The 15,940-nt window shown below is 41.4% G+C and overlaps 1 protein-coding gene across 1 annotated transcript; it reads right to left on the reverse strand.

Annotated features, from left to right (window-relative positions):
• Positions 1 to 15,245: 15,245 nt before the first annotated feature.
• Positions 15,246 to 15,587, reverse strand: LOC311037920 (alpha-ketoglutarate dehydrogenase component 4-like; the record flags this gene model as incomplete). Its single annotated transcript, XM_084047216.1, has 1 exon — positions 15,246 to 15,587. The coding sequence occupies one exon, from the start codon at positions 15,585 to 15,587 to the stop codon at positions 15,246 to 15,248; it is 342 nt and encodes a 113-aa protein (XP_083903342.1).
• Between the last annotated feature and the right edge of the window lie 353 nt (positions 15,588 to 15,940).

The raw sequence follows: 15,940 nt of genomic DNA on the forward strand, positions 1-15,940 counted from the left end.
GTTGAAAACCACTGAGCTAGGTGATCACTGGCTCTACATTGCCCTTTCAACAAGCAGATTTAAATGAGTCTTTTGGGTGTACTGTGTACTGCAGCTTTGTAACCTGACAGGATAGAACTTTTAGCAAAGTAAAGGACAATGGCTATTATGAGCAATGGTCACATAGTAGCCTGGCTCCAGCCCCTGAAATCACCAGCCTCGCATTCAGGGTCTGGTGACACTGTAAAAGGCGGAGTTTTCTCGGTTGAAAATCTAACCGGCGGCCCGGCCCAATCCAGTATGAATCAATCGCTAAAGAGTCCCACTTTGGCCACGCCCCCATCTCAGAAGACGGCTGCACTGAGAGGGCTTTCAGACTGAATAATGGAGTGAAACGAAATGAAAATTCAGGCTGAGTGTCAGGCTAGTCACATAGAGGTTAACCACTTAAACCCTTTATAATTTTTTGACTGGGGTCCCCCACGGATCTACACTTGGCCCCCTCCTTTTTCCCCCCTGAACATTTCAAACATACCCATAAGCTTACAACAATACGCAACTTGACTGACAAGAATAGGGACGTCTAAAAAAATGAATTCATATAGATCTTCTTTTTGTAGATCTGCAAAATGTGCTATTTTCAATGACCGTTCGCCTGTTTTCTCTGAATGTTTGCCTATTACGTCATGCCCACAATAGGGATGCTAGGGTTCATGTTGTTAATTACTTTCTCTAAGCGAGGTTGATGCAGAGGGCATCTATGTACAGAACCAGGCATCCAGCCAGCTCTTAGATGAGCTAAAGCATCTCCATTTAATTGGTTTAAAAGGTTCAATATAGTAATGTAACTACTATGGTCCTTAAGCAGACTTATTTCAAAGATGTTAACACGAATGTTAAACTGCACACTGTCAGTATTTATTCCAAGCAGGCTGCAACACAGACAACAGGTCTTGTGTCTTTATTAGTTGAAAATCTGTAATGTTACTGGTGTGCTGCATTCCTTGGGACATGGTTAACATGTACATTCCCATCTTCTTTTCTATCTCCCTGTGGATCCTTATTGCATTTCTGAACACGAAGCGGAATGTGTGTGTGTGTGTGTGTGTGTGTGTGTGTGTGTGTGTGTGTGTGTGTGTGTGTGTGTGTGTGTGTGTGTGTGTGCGCGCGCACGCGTGTGTCAAATTTAAATTAACACTGATTTGACTGTTAACAAAACAATGCAAGGATGTGAAGAACAGAGCAAAAGCACACTTTTTTTATTCACTTGACGACTCACTGTGCTTTCTTACCAGATGTGGAACTCGAGCATCTTAAGCACCAGCTGCCAAAAGGCTGAGTGGTCCATTGGATGCTGTGAGAGTCTCTTAAAGCTGTAAGTGTAACCTAGCAACAATGTGCATGAGTGGTGCATCACAGAATGTTGAGGAATACTAGAATAAGAACAGGTTCTGGAGTCAACAGATTAATCCAAATCTGTTTGTTGAATACAAAATACAGTCGAATCAAAATACAAAGTCAGCGTGTGACTGTTCAGGATAGTTCTTGATCAAACATTTAGTTTAGGACAGAGAATGGATTACAGTCTAGTCAAGACTCACTATAGCATTCCTCTCGTGGCCACCCTTCAGCTGATCTAACAGACCATTGAGTTGGAGTTGAAATGGATCATCTCGGAAGCTACCTTATGTTTAGCTCTACAACAGGGGTCTTCAACGTTTTTTCAGGCCAAGGACCCCCTGGCTGAGAGAGAGGTGAAGCAAGGACCCCCCTCTATATTGTATAAAGTTGTGTTTCAGATTAAACTTTTTTTTTTTACTTAGTCTGCTCTTTTCCCCTCTACACCTATACCTCTTTGTCAAAAATAGCTGATGTAAAAACAAAAATCATATCACACAAATATTTGGCGGCCCCCCTGTAATAACTCTGAGAACCCCCAAGGGATCCCAGACCCCCTGTTGAAGATCCCTGCTCTACAAAATAATCTCCACAAATCAACTTCTATTATGAATTGGGTAGTGTTGACTACAGGCTTTATTTTCTGAAAAGAATCATAAAAAAAATACAGCAACGAATTTAACCATCCATTAGTTATGTGAACCACAGCAAAAAAACATTTACCACCCAATTAACCACTTAAACCCCAAACGTTGTTGAGCGCAGTCCGTCAGGGCTCTATGCTAGTGTATTTTCTGTTTTCGGCCCACATTAAATATCTTTGCTGAAAATAGCTGATGGGCAACAGCTTGTCGTTCTTCTATTGTCTGTGAAGGTTTTCCCAGAATACAGGCTGGTGTTTAAGTGGTCAAACACAACCATGGGGAGCAATGGGATGTGTGCACAACCTTGAAAATTACACCTTGTATCGAGATCTTCCAACAAAACCGCTGTCTGCTAAATGTGCATTAACTGAACTCGCATAACATGGTAGCACTGTGATGATGCATGAACACTGGAACAATGACAGGAGGAACATGGTTCAGTGTAGCAAGTTGACAAAAAGGAAAGAAAGAAAAAGAAAATAACGGTTGATGCTTGTTTAGTCTATGATGGGGTGGAAGGGGGTCAAATATGAGCAAAGTCGGCTATACTACTCCTGATTTAATTAAGTAGATGGGGGCAAAACTATAATTCACACATAACTACAGTAGCAAAGCTGAGGCCGTCCATCAGCGTGGATCAAAGTGCCATTACAATGCAGTCTTATTTATTTCATAACCTCATCACCTACTTCCAGGTCCCTCGGGTAGGAGATATATGGTGCCTCTTTATGGCCTTACATCCAGGCGCCTGCCTTACGAAGGCCTGGATGAGCTGGACTCAGTGTGCTAATAGCTTCCATGGACATACATGCATACGCACGCACGCACACACACACACACACACACACACACACACACACACACACACACACACACACACACACACACACACACACACACACACACACACACACACACACACACACACACACACACACACACACACACACACACACACACACACACACACACACACACACAGACACACACACACACACACACACACACACACACATTCTGGGCGTTCCACAAGTGTGGAGAGGACATTGCTTTCTTTTAAAGACCCTTTTACATTTAGAATTTTACCTTTTATAGAATATAGAAATAGAAAGTACTTTGCTGGGTGTTTTAATTGTGGTGTATATTTATGTATTGTCTTGTCTTGAATGTATGCATTGACCCGAGCAAAACGATTTTCCCTTGTGGATATTAAAGACATCTATTCTATTCTATTAAAAGCTCCAAAGAAGGAAAATTGCAGCAGATAGGAAGGTCATGCAATGGCAGAAACACACACCAGCCAGGGGGGGCTGGAGGTATTCTTTCAACAAATGACCCAACCAAAGTTACAGCCATCCTTCCATGACCCAGATTCATCCACATTATAGCTCTCATATCCGCTATAAAACATTATGTGGGCATGCATATCATAACATACAGTACTGTATTAACTTTGTCCCAAAGGAGATACACAACAAGGTACTGAAAGAAAAACATACACACTTTCCTTTACCAATTATTTTGAGATTGTCGTCAGTGTAAAATCAATTTGGGACTGTTTTTGATGGCAATTACTACTACTAGTACATAACAAAGTTATTCTTGTCAATCAAAAGAACATGTAGCTTACCACTAAAAAACACTAAAATACAACAAAAAGCTATCCACAAAACTAGTGATATTGAGACTTTTTATTGTGTGGCTAATTATTTTTCAGTTACAACACTAACCCTGAGGCATGGTAATGGTTTGTGCAACATGCTTATGCTAATCTCTTATGTTGGTCAAGGAAGGCTTTTTAGCCAGATATTTCTAGTTCATACAACTGTATATCTATTGCTATGGTGGTTAAAACCCTAAACCAGTTAAATGAAAACTATATGGATTGTATTTGATTTTATGGGTCAACTCAGTTAATTATTATAAAATGCTGCAGTGCAAACATACCAATCTATGAAAAATAATAGTAAACAACTTGTCTGGGTAATAAATGTTGGCCTCTGCTGGTAATTACATTTTCCCTCCGTCTACTTTGCCTCCTCGTCTCACTGTTCTCAGAGACAATATGCAGGACATTGTTTTGACAGTCATTCTCTCACTCCTCTCTCATGAGCAACCAATCTATCGTGACATCCAGATGGTGGAGCTTCCAACTGAACCAGAATGAGCCCTCATGAGGAGAGATGACAGATTGAAATTGTGATTGTGGTGCACTTATTTTTCTCTTTATTATTTATTGGTCGGATTTCACATTACTTTTCATCATGGCCAGGAAATGTAAATATCGTTGCTGTCAAGCAGAAACCTTGTATCTCCATATTTCATCCTTTTATGTTTTTTTTTGTCCTGTAAATGAATGCCCTACTTTATCATACAAGAGTGTCGCACACAAGCAGGTAAAATAGCAGATCGATCGGCTATTTTCACTATTGTAAATCGATCATAAAAAAGGAATGGTTTTGGACTTACAAGGTTTCCACCCGACAGCAGCGATATAAAGCTTATATTGAAGTTAATGCTTGTGTTTTCATTGAATCACGTCTCAGCGGTCTGTCTCATCTGTCGTGTATCACCAGTTATCTCTCTTTCACCTCCCTCATTACGGCAGACACTTCATCCCCACATCAGTTGCCATTAGTCAGTCACACTGGAAGATTCCACTCTAACGCTTGCTCTAATGTAGTGGTTCTCAAAGTGGGCTTCGGGGACCCCCAGGGGGGTTCCAGGGTGTCCCTAGCAAAATGAATAAAGCATCAAAATAAGTACTTTATGACCTTAACTTAACGATAACTTTTATACCGTATTTTACAGCTCGGTTATTTGAAAATAGGCAGAGAGAGAGAGAGAGAGAGAGAGAGAGAGAGAGAGAGAGAGAGAGAGAGAGAGAGAGAGAGAGAGAGAGAGAGAGAGAGAGAGAGAGAGAGAGAGAGAGAAGAGAGAGAGATAATCAGGGCCAGGAGTTCCTGGCACAAAATCTTTTCAGATGGGGATATGCAGCCACGTACATATCAATTTGGTGGTCCGTGGCACAAACATGTTTGACAACCACAACCATTGCTCTAATGCAAAGTACTTAATCATATACAAGGACATATAAAATGATCTTCCTGCCATGGTTTGCGAGGGGAAGAGTGAGCTTCCTAGAGACAAATCAAAAATGGTGTAAGATGCAAGGTGTAAACACACACATGCACGCACACATGCACACACACATGCACACTTTATAAAGGGAGAATTGCATGCTGCATATACTTGTAGCCTACATAAAACATTTAATTATTTTCTTTTTAGCAAATGCATTTTTGTCTTTGTCTAAACATTTTGTATGGAATCCCTACATAGTTTTATAAATGGCACCCCTGCTGTTGTAAGTAACCACTGATATATCACCGGTTAATACAGAAACCAGTTCATCTGTAATACCAGGGGTCCACTTTATTCCAGCCGAGTCACACATAGTTGTAGGCTACCATGTTCACCAACCTGTGGTGACCAAATTTGCGTACAGTGACATAAATATAAGAGTGACATACATATCAACATACACGTCCCTACAATAGTTCCCCACTTGCCACTTCATGGCACCTCAACTAATAAATATGAAGAAATTCAAGTCAACATTATGGCATTTTTGTTCCTAAATGTATGCACCCAAATGTTTTGTTTAGACAGGAAAGAGTAGAGAGATAGGATGCTGGGGGCAGAGAGGAGGAAAGGACATACAAAACATGTTTTGCGGACTGATTATGCGGCTCAACGTTTCTATATCAAGGCAAGCGTCCGGGTTGCTCAGTCGGTAGAGCTCTCGTCTTTGGACCACAAGGTCATGGCTTTCGATCCCAGGAAACTCAGCGTATGAGTAGCTAGGCTTGGGTGAGGCAAGTCCTGCAGTAAGTACTGGGATAGGGGTCTAGCGCATTATAACGGCTTGCACGTTCTCGACTGATATCGACAATAAGCCTCTCCCCGACCTACTTACTTACTTACTTACATTGTGGTCACAGACACAACCAGACAACAAAAGGAAAGCACATCAAACCACATGCCCATGGAGACTCGTGCACAAGTCTGTCTGTACCTGTGACTGTGTTGTTTGTAGTTAAGTTGTTTGGAGCGACACATAATTCAGGATTTTCTTTCTAGACATCACACCCACAGAGACACACAGACACAAACAAATTAGATGCTCCTCTATTCTCTCCAAAGACAGGGTTAGATGAAAGCCAGATGGACAGAGGAAATTTTACATCAATTCTCGCTTCTGTTACCTTGCCTTTCTTCCTTAAACACTCAGCTGGATTACTGCCTCACTCTCTGTCAGGTCCCTTCTCAAATTTTCACCGACTATCTCCATACATTCTCTGTAGTTAATCACTCTGCCTTTCTCTGTATTTTCTTGTTCCCTGTCCCCCCCCCCCCCCCCATCTGTCTATTACTGTCTCCCTCTTTTTAAATTAATTTCTCATGACCATTAGATGACAATCCGATGCTGTCGGGCAGAAACCTTGTATGTCCAAAACCATTACTTTAATGGATCCAATATACCGTAGTTATTATTTAGTAACAAGCTCAAGTCTTAAATTTTCTTGTACAAATGTTAAAAAAATTATAATTGCAAAAATATCAATGCGTTCCATCAAACATGTTGAGGTTATCGTCACTGCCACCCCAGGGGTAGGAGTGACGTCAGGACTTCGGTACTCTATTGCAGTGACCTTCACACTTATATACCTGCGCTCAACAGCGCCACCCTATGTCGACGCAACACCAAGAAATACATTTCTAAAACATTTGTTTTCACTCGTTTAGCTCCTACAGGGACGCTGCCATCATGCTGGGGTTCACACTGACTGTGGTCTTTGTCCGTGTACTGAAAGATGCAGGAACAGCATTTAAATAATGAATCATAGAGCAGAGGACACATACAGTCATCTATTGGGCTATTGTGAATAATTCAAGTTATATGTATGGGCAGAGGCAATAGTGGAAGGGTAAGGATAGATATAATGACGAGAAGCCTCCAAGGTATATGAGCATGGGTACCCCACGGGAAATATGCTGGGCCAGGCAGAGTGCGCACATGCGCACTTGTGCGCGCACGCACGCACACACGCACACACACACACACACACACACACACACACACACACACACACACACACACCTCAGAGTCACCCAAACCAGGCCAGCCAGGGTAACAGTTAACATGTGAGAATTAATACCACATGTTGAAATAGCAATGCATATTGCAACAATACAGTGGCTCAAAGAAAACAAACAAACATGAAAATGACTTCCAATTTAAAGACAAAGAATTGCTAGTAGACGCAGAGACACACACAGGAATAGAGACAGTAAAAGAATACGTATTACTGTATTATTTAATTCACAGTAACTCAGTTTAATATACAAATAAATTTGCCTTGCTTTGCTCTAATAAAATTCTTTGCTGTAGCAGGGCTTCTGCAAAGTGGAAATTAGTTGGGAAAGAAAAGTATGTAGAAAACACTTCCAAGCAGTTTGGGTTTTACTACTCGCTGGAGGCACTACATTTTGTACAGCCCCAGGGTCAGACCACATGAATAATATATGACCCCGTCTACCAATGTTGAAAGATTAATCAAAATGATGTATTAATGTAACGTATAGCATCAAATTTGTCGGGGCTTGGGTGGGGTAATTGTGGTTATACTGTATGATGCACAAACTCAAGCCTTTTACACCAAATCGGAAGAGGTACTTCAGGGTGTGTATATGCGGAAACAGGGCCAGGCCAGCCTACCCGCAGACCAACTGCAGCGGTGAACAGGTAAAACACCAGTCAGTCCCTACAGAGTTGTCTGTTCTTCCAGGAGAATACTGGTGTCAATACTGTACATGACATCGTCTAGTATTCACAACTTCGGACACACATACAATACATAAAACATAGACCATTTTCCCTCCTACTGTAAGTTATTCAATTTTTATGGCATTTTATAATTGCATGGTTAATAAATTAAGTCATGGACTATATACACATATTTGAATGGAATGATCTAGTTAGTACAGTGTGTGTGTGTGTGTGTGTGTGTGTGTGTGTGTGTGTGTGTGTGTGTGTGTGTGTGTGTGTGTGTGTGTGTGTGTGTGTGTAATAGACATTGTGAGGGAAAATGTCCTGGTACAATAGAAATGGCTGTTTCATGGATAAATAATTGTTTTGAGTTTAGGAAAATTAAGAAAAGATCCAAATTGGGGTTAGGATTAGGATTTAGGTTGGGAGTTGAAGTCATGCCCAATTTATACGTAGCTGTGCGCTGGTGTTCCGCATCAAAAATAGCCAATGCGTTGTGAGCTTGAAGATCAGCTTTAGTTAAAGGGTTAAAAATGACAAAAATAAATAAATAAATATGGCATTCATGAAATTACCGTCCTAAAATGGTTGATGTCCTTACAAGTATTGTAATACAAATGTAATACACACGTGAGTTTGTGTGTGTGTGTGTGCGCGTGTGCGTGCGTGCGTGTGTGCGTGTGTGTGTGTGTGTGTGTGTTGTGTGTTTACACTCTGACATTCAGATGCACGCCGGTGGGTGCGCACACACACATACAGTACACATACGCTCACACAGGCACACAGTCAGTCAAGGGGATAGATCCTGACAAGCGTGACTTTGGCCTCTCGTCTCTCCAGGAATGTGCTAATCACAGGAAATGAGGTCTGAATTGGAAAATAACTACACTAAAAGGTTATTCAAATTGGATGACATGCTTGAGATTCCAAACCAGCCTAGGATATGAGAGGGAAGTGAAATAAATCACAGTAGCCTGCTCTTTTCAGATCATTTGGAAGATGGTGTTTTATTAAAGACCTCTATTCCACGTAGAGAAAGGCATTAAAGAAGCCTGTCTAATCTTGTCAAAGGCATGGGGTCAAAGCAGAATAACGTCTGACAATGGCAGTTATCCCTGAGACATCAGGCGGCGTGTGGGACAAATTTTAACAGACACTGTTCGATGTGTGAATTTCGTACATCTATTCACTCCAAGGCAAGCTTATTTATAGAGCACATTTCATACACAAAGGCAATTCAAAGTGCTTTACATAATTATACATACTGTATAGGCTGCGTATCCCTATCAAAACAAGACAGAGTCTAATATCTTCCATAATCTGCAAGATTGCCCCATCGGTTTAATGTAGTGCAGTTTGAATGCAAGGCGCTTTTTAGGTGTTCATTTTCTTCAATGCCAGAAGGAACCAGGATCGCCCCGGGGACCTGCTGATCAGATGACTTCTGAGTCACTTGGTTATAGGTTAGTTTAGAGTTTCATTTGAATTGAAATTGTTGTTGCTGTTGGTACACCACGCGAACGACCTTAGGCCCAATATATAATACTTACTACTTATGCACTTGTATATACTGTAAATGCAGGCAATGTTGCACATGCACACATACACAGACACACACACACACACACACACACACACACACACACACACACACACACACACACACACACACACACACACACACACACACACACACATTCACGTAAAGTGTTTCTGAATGTGTGTGTGTGTGTGTGTGTGTGTGTGTGTGTGTGTGTGTGTGTGTGTGTGTGTGTGTGTGTGTGTGTGTGTGTGTGTGTGTGTGTGTGTGTGTGTGTGTGTGTGTGTGTGTGTGTGTGTGTGAACTCTATACTACTGGCTAATGAAGGAATTCACTCAGTGCTTGTCAGAGACACAGGTACAGACAAGCCTTCAAGGAGCTCCAAGAAGCCAGCTAGATGGGTGAAGAATGGGGGTTGAGGCCAAGTCTGAGACAGTCAGACAGGGGAGAATTCATCATAAAAAATATGGAAGGTGAGAGTACTGTAAAATGTATAGGATAATACATTCATGGTCACAGAATACTGATAAGACTGCCTGTTGAGTCTAAGGCTGAATCAGAATCATTTATTCAATTCAAATATTTATTGCTGACTCAAGGTCCATCGACACATATATGTATTCAATCTCTTAAAAGAGCTTGACAGGTAGGCACCCCCAAGTCTTTGTCATCTGTGAGATCATCAGTGATGCAATGCAATGACCACAGTACTTAATCTGACTGCAAGAATGTTACTATTCAGAATAAGAAATACTGCCTTTTTATCCTCTTTACTTCGCACAATCATGATGCTATACTCTTCTTGGCGTTATACTTAATGTTAAAATCAATATCATACTGGGAACAAATCCTCAGAAGCTGTTGTAAGCCAGCACTATACGGGGAAAAGAGACCAAATCATCTTCGTACATAAGATGGTTGACAGCAGTAATACCAACAACACAGCCAGTTTTGCACAGGTTCAGTTTCCTAGACAGATCATCCATGTACACATGGATGATCACACAAGAAATTCAAGATCCATGACAAGACAGTGACAAATTACAATAGGCCTGAAGATGAGTTTCTGCACAGTGAAATTCTGTGTAAGTTCAACTCTGTGTCCAGGGCTGTCAGTTGTAGGGTTCAGCCATCAGGGAGATGCGATGAAAATAGAATTTGCGCAACAGGCGGTGCAACTGGTTGCATTTGTGGCACAAGTAGGCAAACATTCGGTGAAAATAGCAGATCTACAAGCTTACAATGTGTCGCATTACGATGTGTTGTGAGCATATAGATCTTCAATGACGACATTTGGTGCAGAAGGAAAAAAGGAGGGTGACAAGGATAGAGCCCAGGGAGAACTTGAGAGTTAGAAAAGCAATGTTTAGATAATACATTCTGATGTTCAGGAATACAAAGAAAGTCAGATGGGATAAAACAGCAATGCAATGTTTTGATTCCCTGAGATCTAACAAATCATTTCATATCCCTATAACATTCTCATTGGAAGCAGATCTAATCCTTTGTCTCGGCTGAAAATAAGTTGATTAACAATTGTCTACAGGAAGTCTGAGGTGTCATTGAGGACCTTATGAGTACATTTCTTTTCTTATAATATAATGGCTATGGGGGAAATAGAGTTTGTACGACAGACGGTCGTGCTTCTAATTGCTTGCATTTGAAGTACTGATTTATTCTACCAGGGAGTGATTTTTTCATAAACAATCAAATGAGAGAATATTACATAATTTACACCTTTCTACTGTCTGTTTCCTTTATTTCTGTTACAGCCAAGCAATAAGGAAAATACTGACATTAAGAAAAAAATGGCACTTCTTTTCAACAAAACATTGATCTCCTTGTTCAACCTTTTGAAGAAAGTGTTTAATTCAACACACCCGCGACGCGCTGTTAGGCTACATTGTAGCCTAGGTGCCCGGACCGCTACGCCAGCGGTCCGGGCCTTTAAGATATTTTTGGGGGCTTTTCTGCCTTTAATGATAGTACACAGTGGAGATACGGCAGGAAATCCTTATAATGAAGTTTTAAGTTTGGCTCCAAGCCAACCATCGATGAGATGAATCGTAACCATGAAATTTGATTCGGGTAAAAAAAAAAAAAAAAAAAAATTACAAATAAAAATAAAATAAATAAATACAAAAATGGTGAAGGTACATTTCAAAATCATTCTAAACATTTCGAAAATCTTCAACAATAGCAAAAGTAGCAGATTTACAAGCTCACAACGTTTCGCAATGTTATTTTTTAAATATGGCTTAACCACATGAACGCTATTCTGGGGCAAAAGAAGTAGGCTATATGGTTTAGGCCAGGGGTCTTCAACATTTTCAGGCCAAGGACCCCCTAGCTGAGAGAGAGATGAAGCATGGACCCCCCACTACATATTGTACAAAATCATGTTGCAGATTAAACTTTTTCATAGATAGCTGGATTTATGTTAATGTGTATTTTCAGGGAGTTATCCTTTAAACCCTCAACATTTAGTCAACTTGACCATTGGCTCTGTACTTGGTCTGCTCTTTTTCCCTCTACTCCGAAAATAGCTGATCTACAAGCTCACAACGCGAGGCGTTGTGAGCTTGTAGATTGGCTATTTTCGGCTAAAATGTTCCCCACCACACAAAGTTTTGGCGGACCCCCTGTAGTAACTATGAGGACCCCCTAGGGGTCCCAGACACCCTTTTGAAGACCCCTGGTTTAGGCGGTTACACCTGACAAGGCATCCTACTGTACACAGATACTCCTCTGTGTTGAACAGCATAAGGGCAACACAATGTACAGAGGTAAATGAATGTGATGCATGGATGTAGCTTTGTCATCGACTAACAGATCCTTCTCAACGAGTGATTGTTTTACAGTTGCTGGCATGAACCACTGTACCCAAGGCATTGCATCGGTAGAACACACATAAATAACAAGCAGGCAGTTGGCAGTAGTGAAATCTAATCTAATTTAGCAGAGAGCAAAGAGAGCATGGTTTCAGCTGACAGGGGGTTCTGCCTACACTTTCCCACCATTGCTTGTCAACTTTGACAAGTGTCCTCAAAACCTCAGGGAGGCTTTTTGTTAGTTTAATCTGGAGATGGTTGAATTCCTTTAATGGTCAAAGCAGCCTAACAGTCAGTTTGACAGTCAGCGTGTCTGGCTGCTGAAGTATTGCTAAGAACTGAGTCCATTTTTAAGTACAGTATAACAAACAGATTTGTGCTGTTGTCAGCCCAGTTTCTGGCCACAGAGAGCCTTCAAACAAATCCAGTAGTATATAGACACAGACTAGAAAGCGCTGCAAAGTGTTGTGACGCGTTGTGAGCTTACAAGCTCGCTGTACTACCAAATCGGTATCTCTCAAGCCAAAACAAAGGGTCAACAAAGTATATAAGTGGTTAATGTAGACTTGGCTCTCTCAATCTACACAGGTGTACGTTTACCTTTGTTAGAAAGACATTTTCATTTTCATATTTGAAATTTAAACTGCCATATCTTTACATGAAAAAAAATAACAATGTCTGTGCTCTTTCTATCCTGTCTAATTTCCCTGTGGAAAATGACAGTCTGAAAGTGTCTGAAAGTGACGGTGCTCCCAGGGTGGAGAATAATGGAGATTGCTTCCTCTTTTCTCCTCTACTGCTTCCTACTTCTCTGGAACCTAATTAGAAAATTGCAGCAGACAGGGTTGGGAGTAGTCAAACTACACATGATGAGATACTGCATTTTGCTAAAGATACTTCTGGGGGCACGAAACTGAAGCAATTGGGTAGGGATGGAACGCAGGTCTACAGACGAAATTTGATCAGATTACATAGTTATGTTGTTGATTCAGTAGCTGGTCAGCTACGGGTAGCTTCCATTACTTTGAAGACCCATTTCTGTATCACATTATCATTTCACAGTAAATAACTATAGTCTCAAAACTAAGTGATGAAATAATCACTGCCCAAGCCCTTTAGGCTATACGGATCATTTGGGAGAATTATGTTTTTAAGATAAAAAATGTCCCTACAAATAAACAAGGGCAATTATGATTCTCTCCCCTACCTCGCCTAACATGTAACCCAGCAGACTACGATGTTGTGTGGCAACACGGTTTCAGTTTCATTATTAGCCCTATGTCAAGTGAAGCGGTAGGTAGTTCAATTATACAGTATATTGTGTCTTTGTGCCATGCTTGTTTCAACAGATCTGGGAGCAGCTAGGGGAAGTAGGACGATAGTATTTGTTCGGGACCAATCTTGACGATATTCTTTGGATTTTTTGGGGGGAAAGCAATTTGGTCAGCCAGCACATAATGGTAGCATCATTAATTTTCATGGAAACCACTACATTGCATGAAGGCGCCCATTCAAGTGAATTCACTGGGCACTGTCGGTGCCAGAACATAGCAATTTATTTATACATAAAATAACACAGGCTACACTGATATGTTGAATTATGTAATGAACAATTACCAGCTTTCCCCCCATCACTAATTCACTCTTTAGAATGCTTTAGACAGCATAGGCAGCTTGCAGGCTGAACACACTTTGAGCAGGGGGGATTCTACCTTCCGATGCCACAGCATTTATCATAAAGTGCTGGCCTCTGCAGAGATAACAATTTCACATTTATGCTTTTGCAATGTTCATGGTGTTAACACACCATGGACATTACCAAAGCATAAATTCTTCTTTTTTAACATGATTTCATTCCCTACTAGAATCATTCTGACTCTTCAATATAAAATTGAACAAGTTTAAGAGTCCTAAGAGTGGTGTGGAAAACTCACCCTATAGCTGCTACTCAACTCAACAAAAACGTGGTTTGACCCTGACTGATAATGGCATCATTAGAGCCCTCTGTGGGAATGGAGTGCTTTCAGAGGCTAATCAAAGACCACACAGCTAATCAAAGACAACCTTGCACTCTAGAGCGGCGGTTCTCAAATTTGTTCATGTCAAGGACCCCCAAATGAATGTATTTAGCCACAGACCCCCATATGAAAATATTGTGTGCCAGGGACCCCCGTATATAAATTGTGTTGTTAAAATGTTTCAAAAGTATTCCAAATATTCAAACATTTTCAAAAAAAGTTGATCTGAACTATATATAGGGTTAAAGTGGTTAAACAGATTTCTGATGCTATATCAACTCATTTGGCTGGGGACCCCCTGGAACCCCCTCGAGAAACACTGCTCTAGACCCTAGAGCTAGACCTGTCAACAGACCGATGGTTGACACCGACTCCAATGTTCTGCGCACAACCCTACTGTACCTCACCTGGACAACAGGAGGAGGAACTATGTGCAATTTGCTGTCCATAGGTTGAAAATCTCACCCACTACTCACACAAAATAATATTTACTGTATACTGGTTAGCTTCATGGTGGTGCTAAGTTTACATTTTGGGATCTAACTTTTGAACTGTCACAAACACATGTTTATTTTTTCTTGGTGGTTAATTTATTGCTGTGGGAGGCCCAAAGGATCAACACTGTCCGGTAAGTTGCAGAGACCAACGTACAGTGCCAGTGGTACTGTGATGGTATGTTTGCAAATAAGCTTAAGAATTGAAACAAAACGCATCTGAAATGGATGGCTGCCGATCCACTTCACTATTGTGACAGCTTTGTTGTGTCTAAAGACAACACAAAAAGCTATTAAAATGGCAATTGAAGTTCAGATTCAATACAATCAAGCAGGATATTTACACAGCATTTAAGAATAAACTTCACATTTTCATACATTATTTTGCATGTCATCTGTTGTGGGAATGGCACCGGGTCATCTTGTACAGGGGAACAAAATAAAGACAAACTGACTTCAATAGATAAGGACTATGCTCGTGTTTTCTGGGTCACCATACTGTTTATTGTCACTCAGGTCCACCACGCTGAATGTAGTCCATCTCTTCCACCGTCACCGGTCTCCTCCTGTATCTCTGAGGGAGCATCTGAATAGAGGCCAGCGTGTCCGGCGTGCCAGGGGACGGAGTCACAGGCCCCGGGGGTCTTGATAATGGAGGTGCGGCTGGAGGGGGACTAGGAGAACTCTGTGATGGGAAGTCGACCGCTATTTTCTTCAACGCCTCTTGGGCATTTGGTTTTGGGATGCCGCTTCTTCTGGGAAATGTGATCAGAGGGATGTGAGGCCGAACAACCTGAATGGCTGCGCGACTGACGGGAGCTGCCATTCTGGAACTGACTATGCTCCCCATGACGCCCTCGCGGATTTACATCCAGGTAGCAATGACTCTGCAGTCCCTTTCTGATAATAGTCACAAACAGCTGATCCTGTAAAGGCAAACGTTCAGGCCATACTGCCGTTCGCAATATGGGAATATTTCCAAAGGATTTCTATCTTTAATTTCTTACTCTGGCTGGCTTCTGGCTTTTGACCAAATATGGAGATGACTGATGTCATAGTTCTGTTCTCATACTGTAGATGAGTGATGTCATAGACTGGCCTCCAAGTACTCTGATAACAGGTTCTGCGTGGAGCGGCAGTGGCTCAGGAGGTAGAGTGGCCGCTTGGGAACTGGAAGGTTCCCAGTTCCATCCCGGGCTCCCC

This window comes from Gymnoscopelus microlampas (genome assembly GCF_963454915.1).
Source record: "Gymnoscopelus microlampas genome assembly, chromosome: 21".
In the NCBI taxonomy this organism is placed as follows: Eukaryota; Metazoa; Chordata; class Actinopteri; order Myctophiformes; family Myctophidae; genus Gymnoscopelus; species Gymnoscopelus microlampas.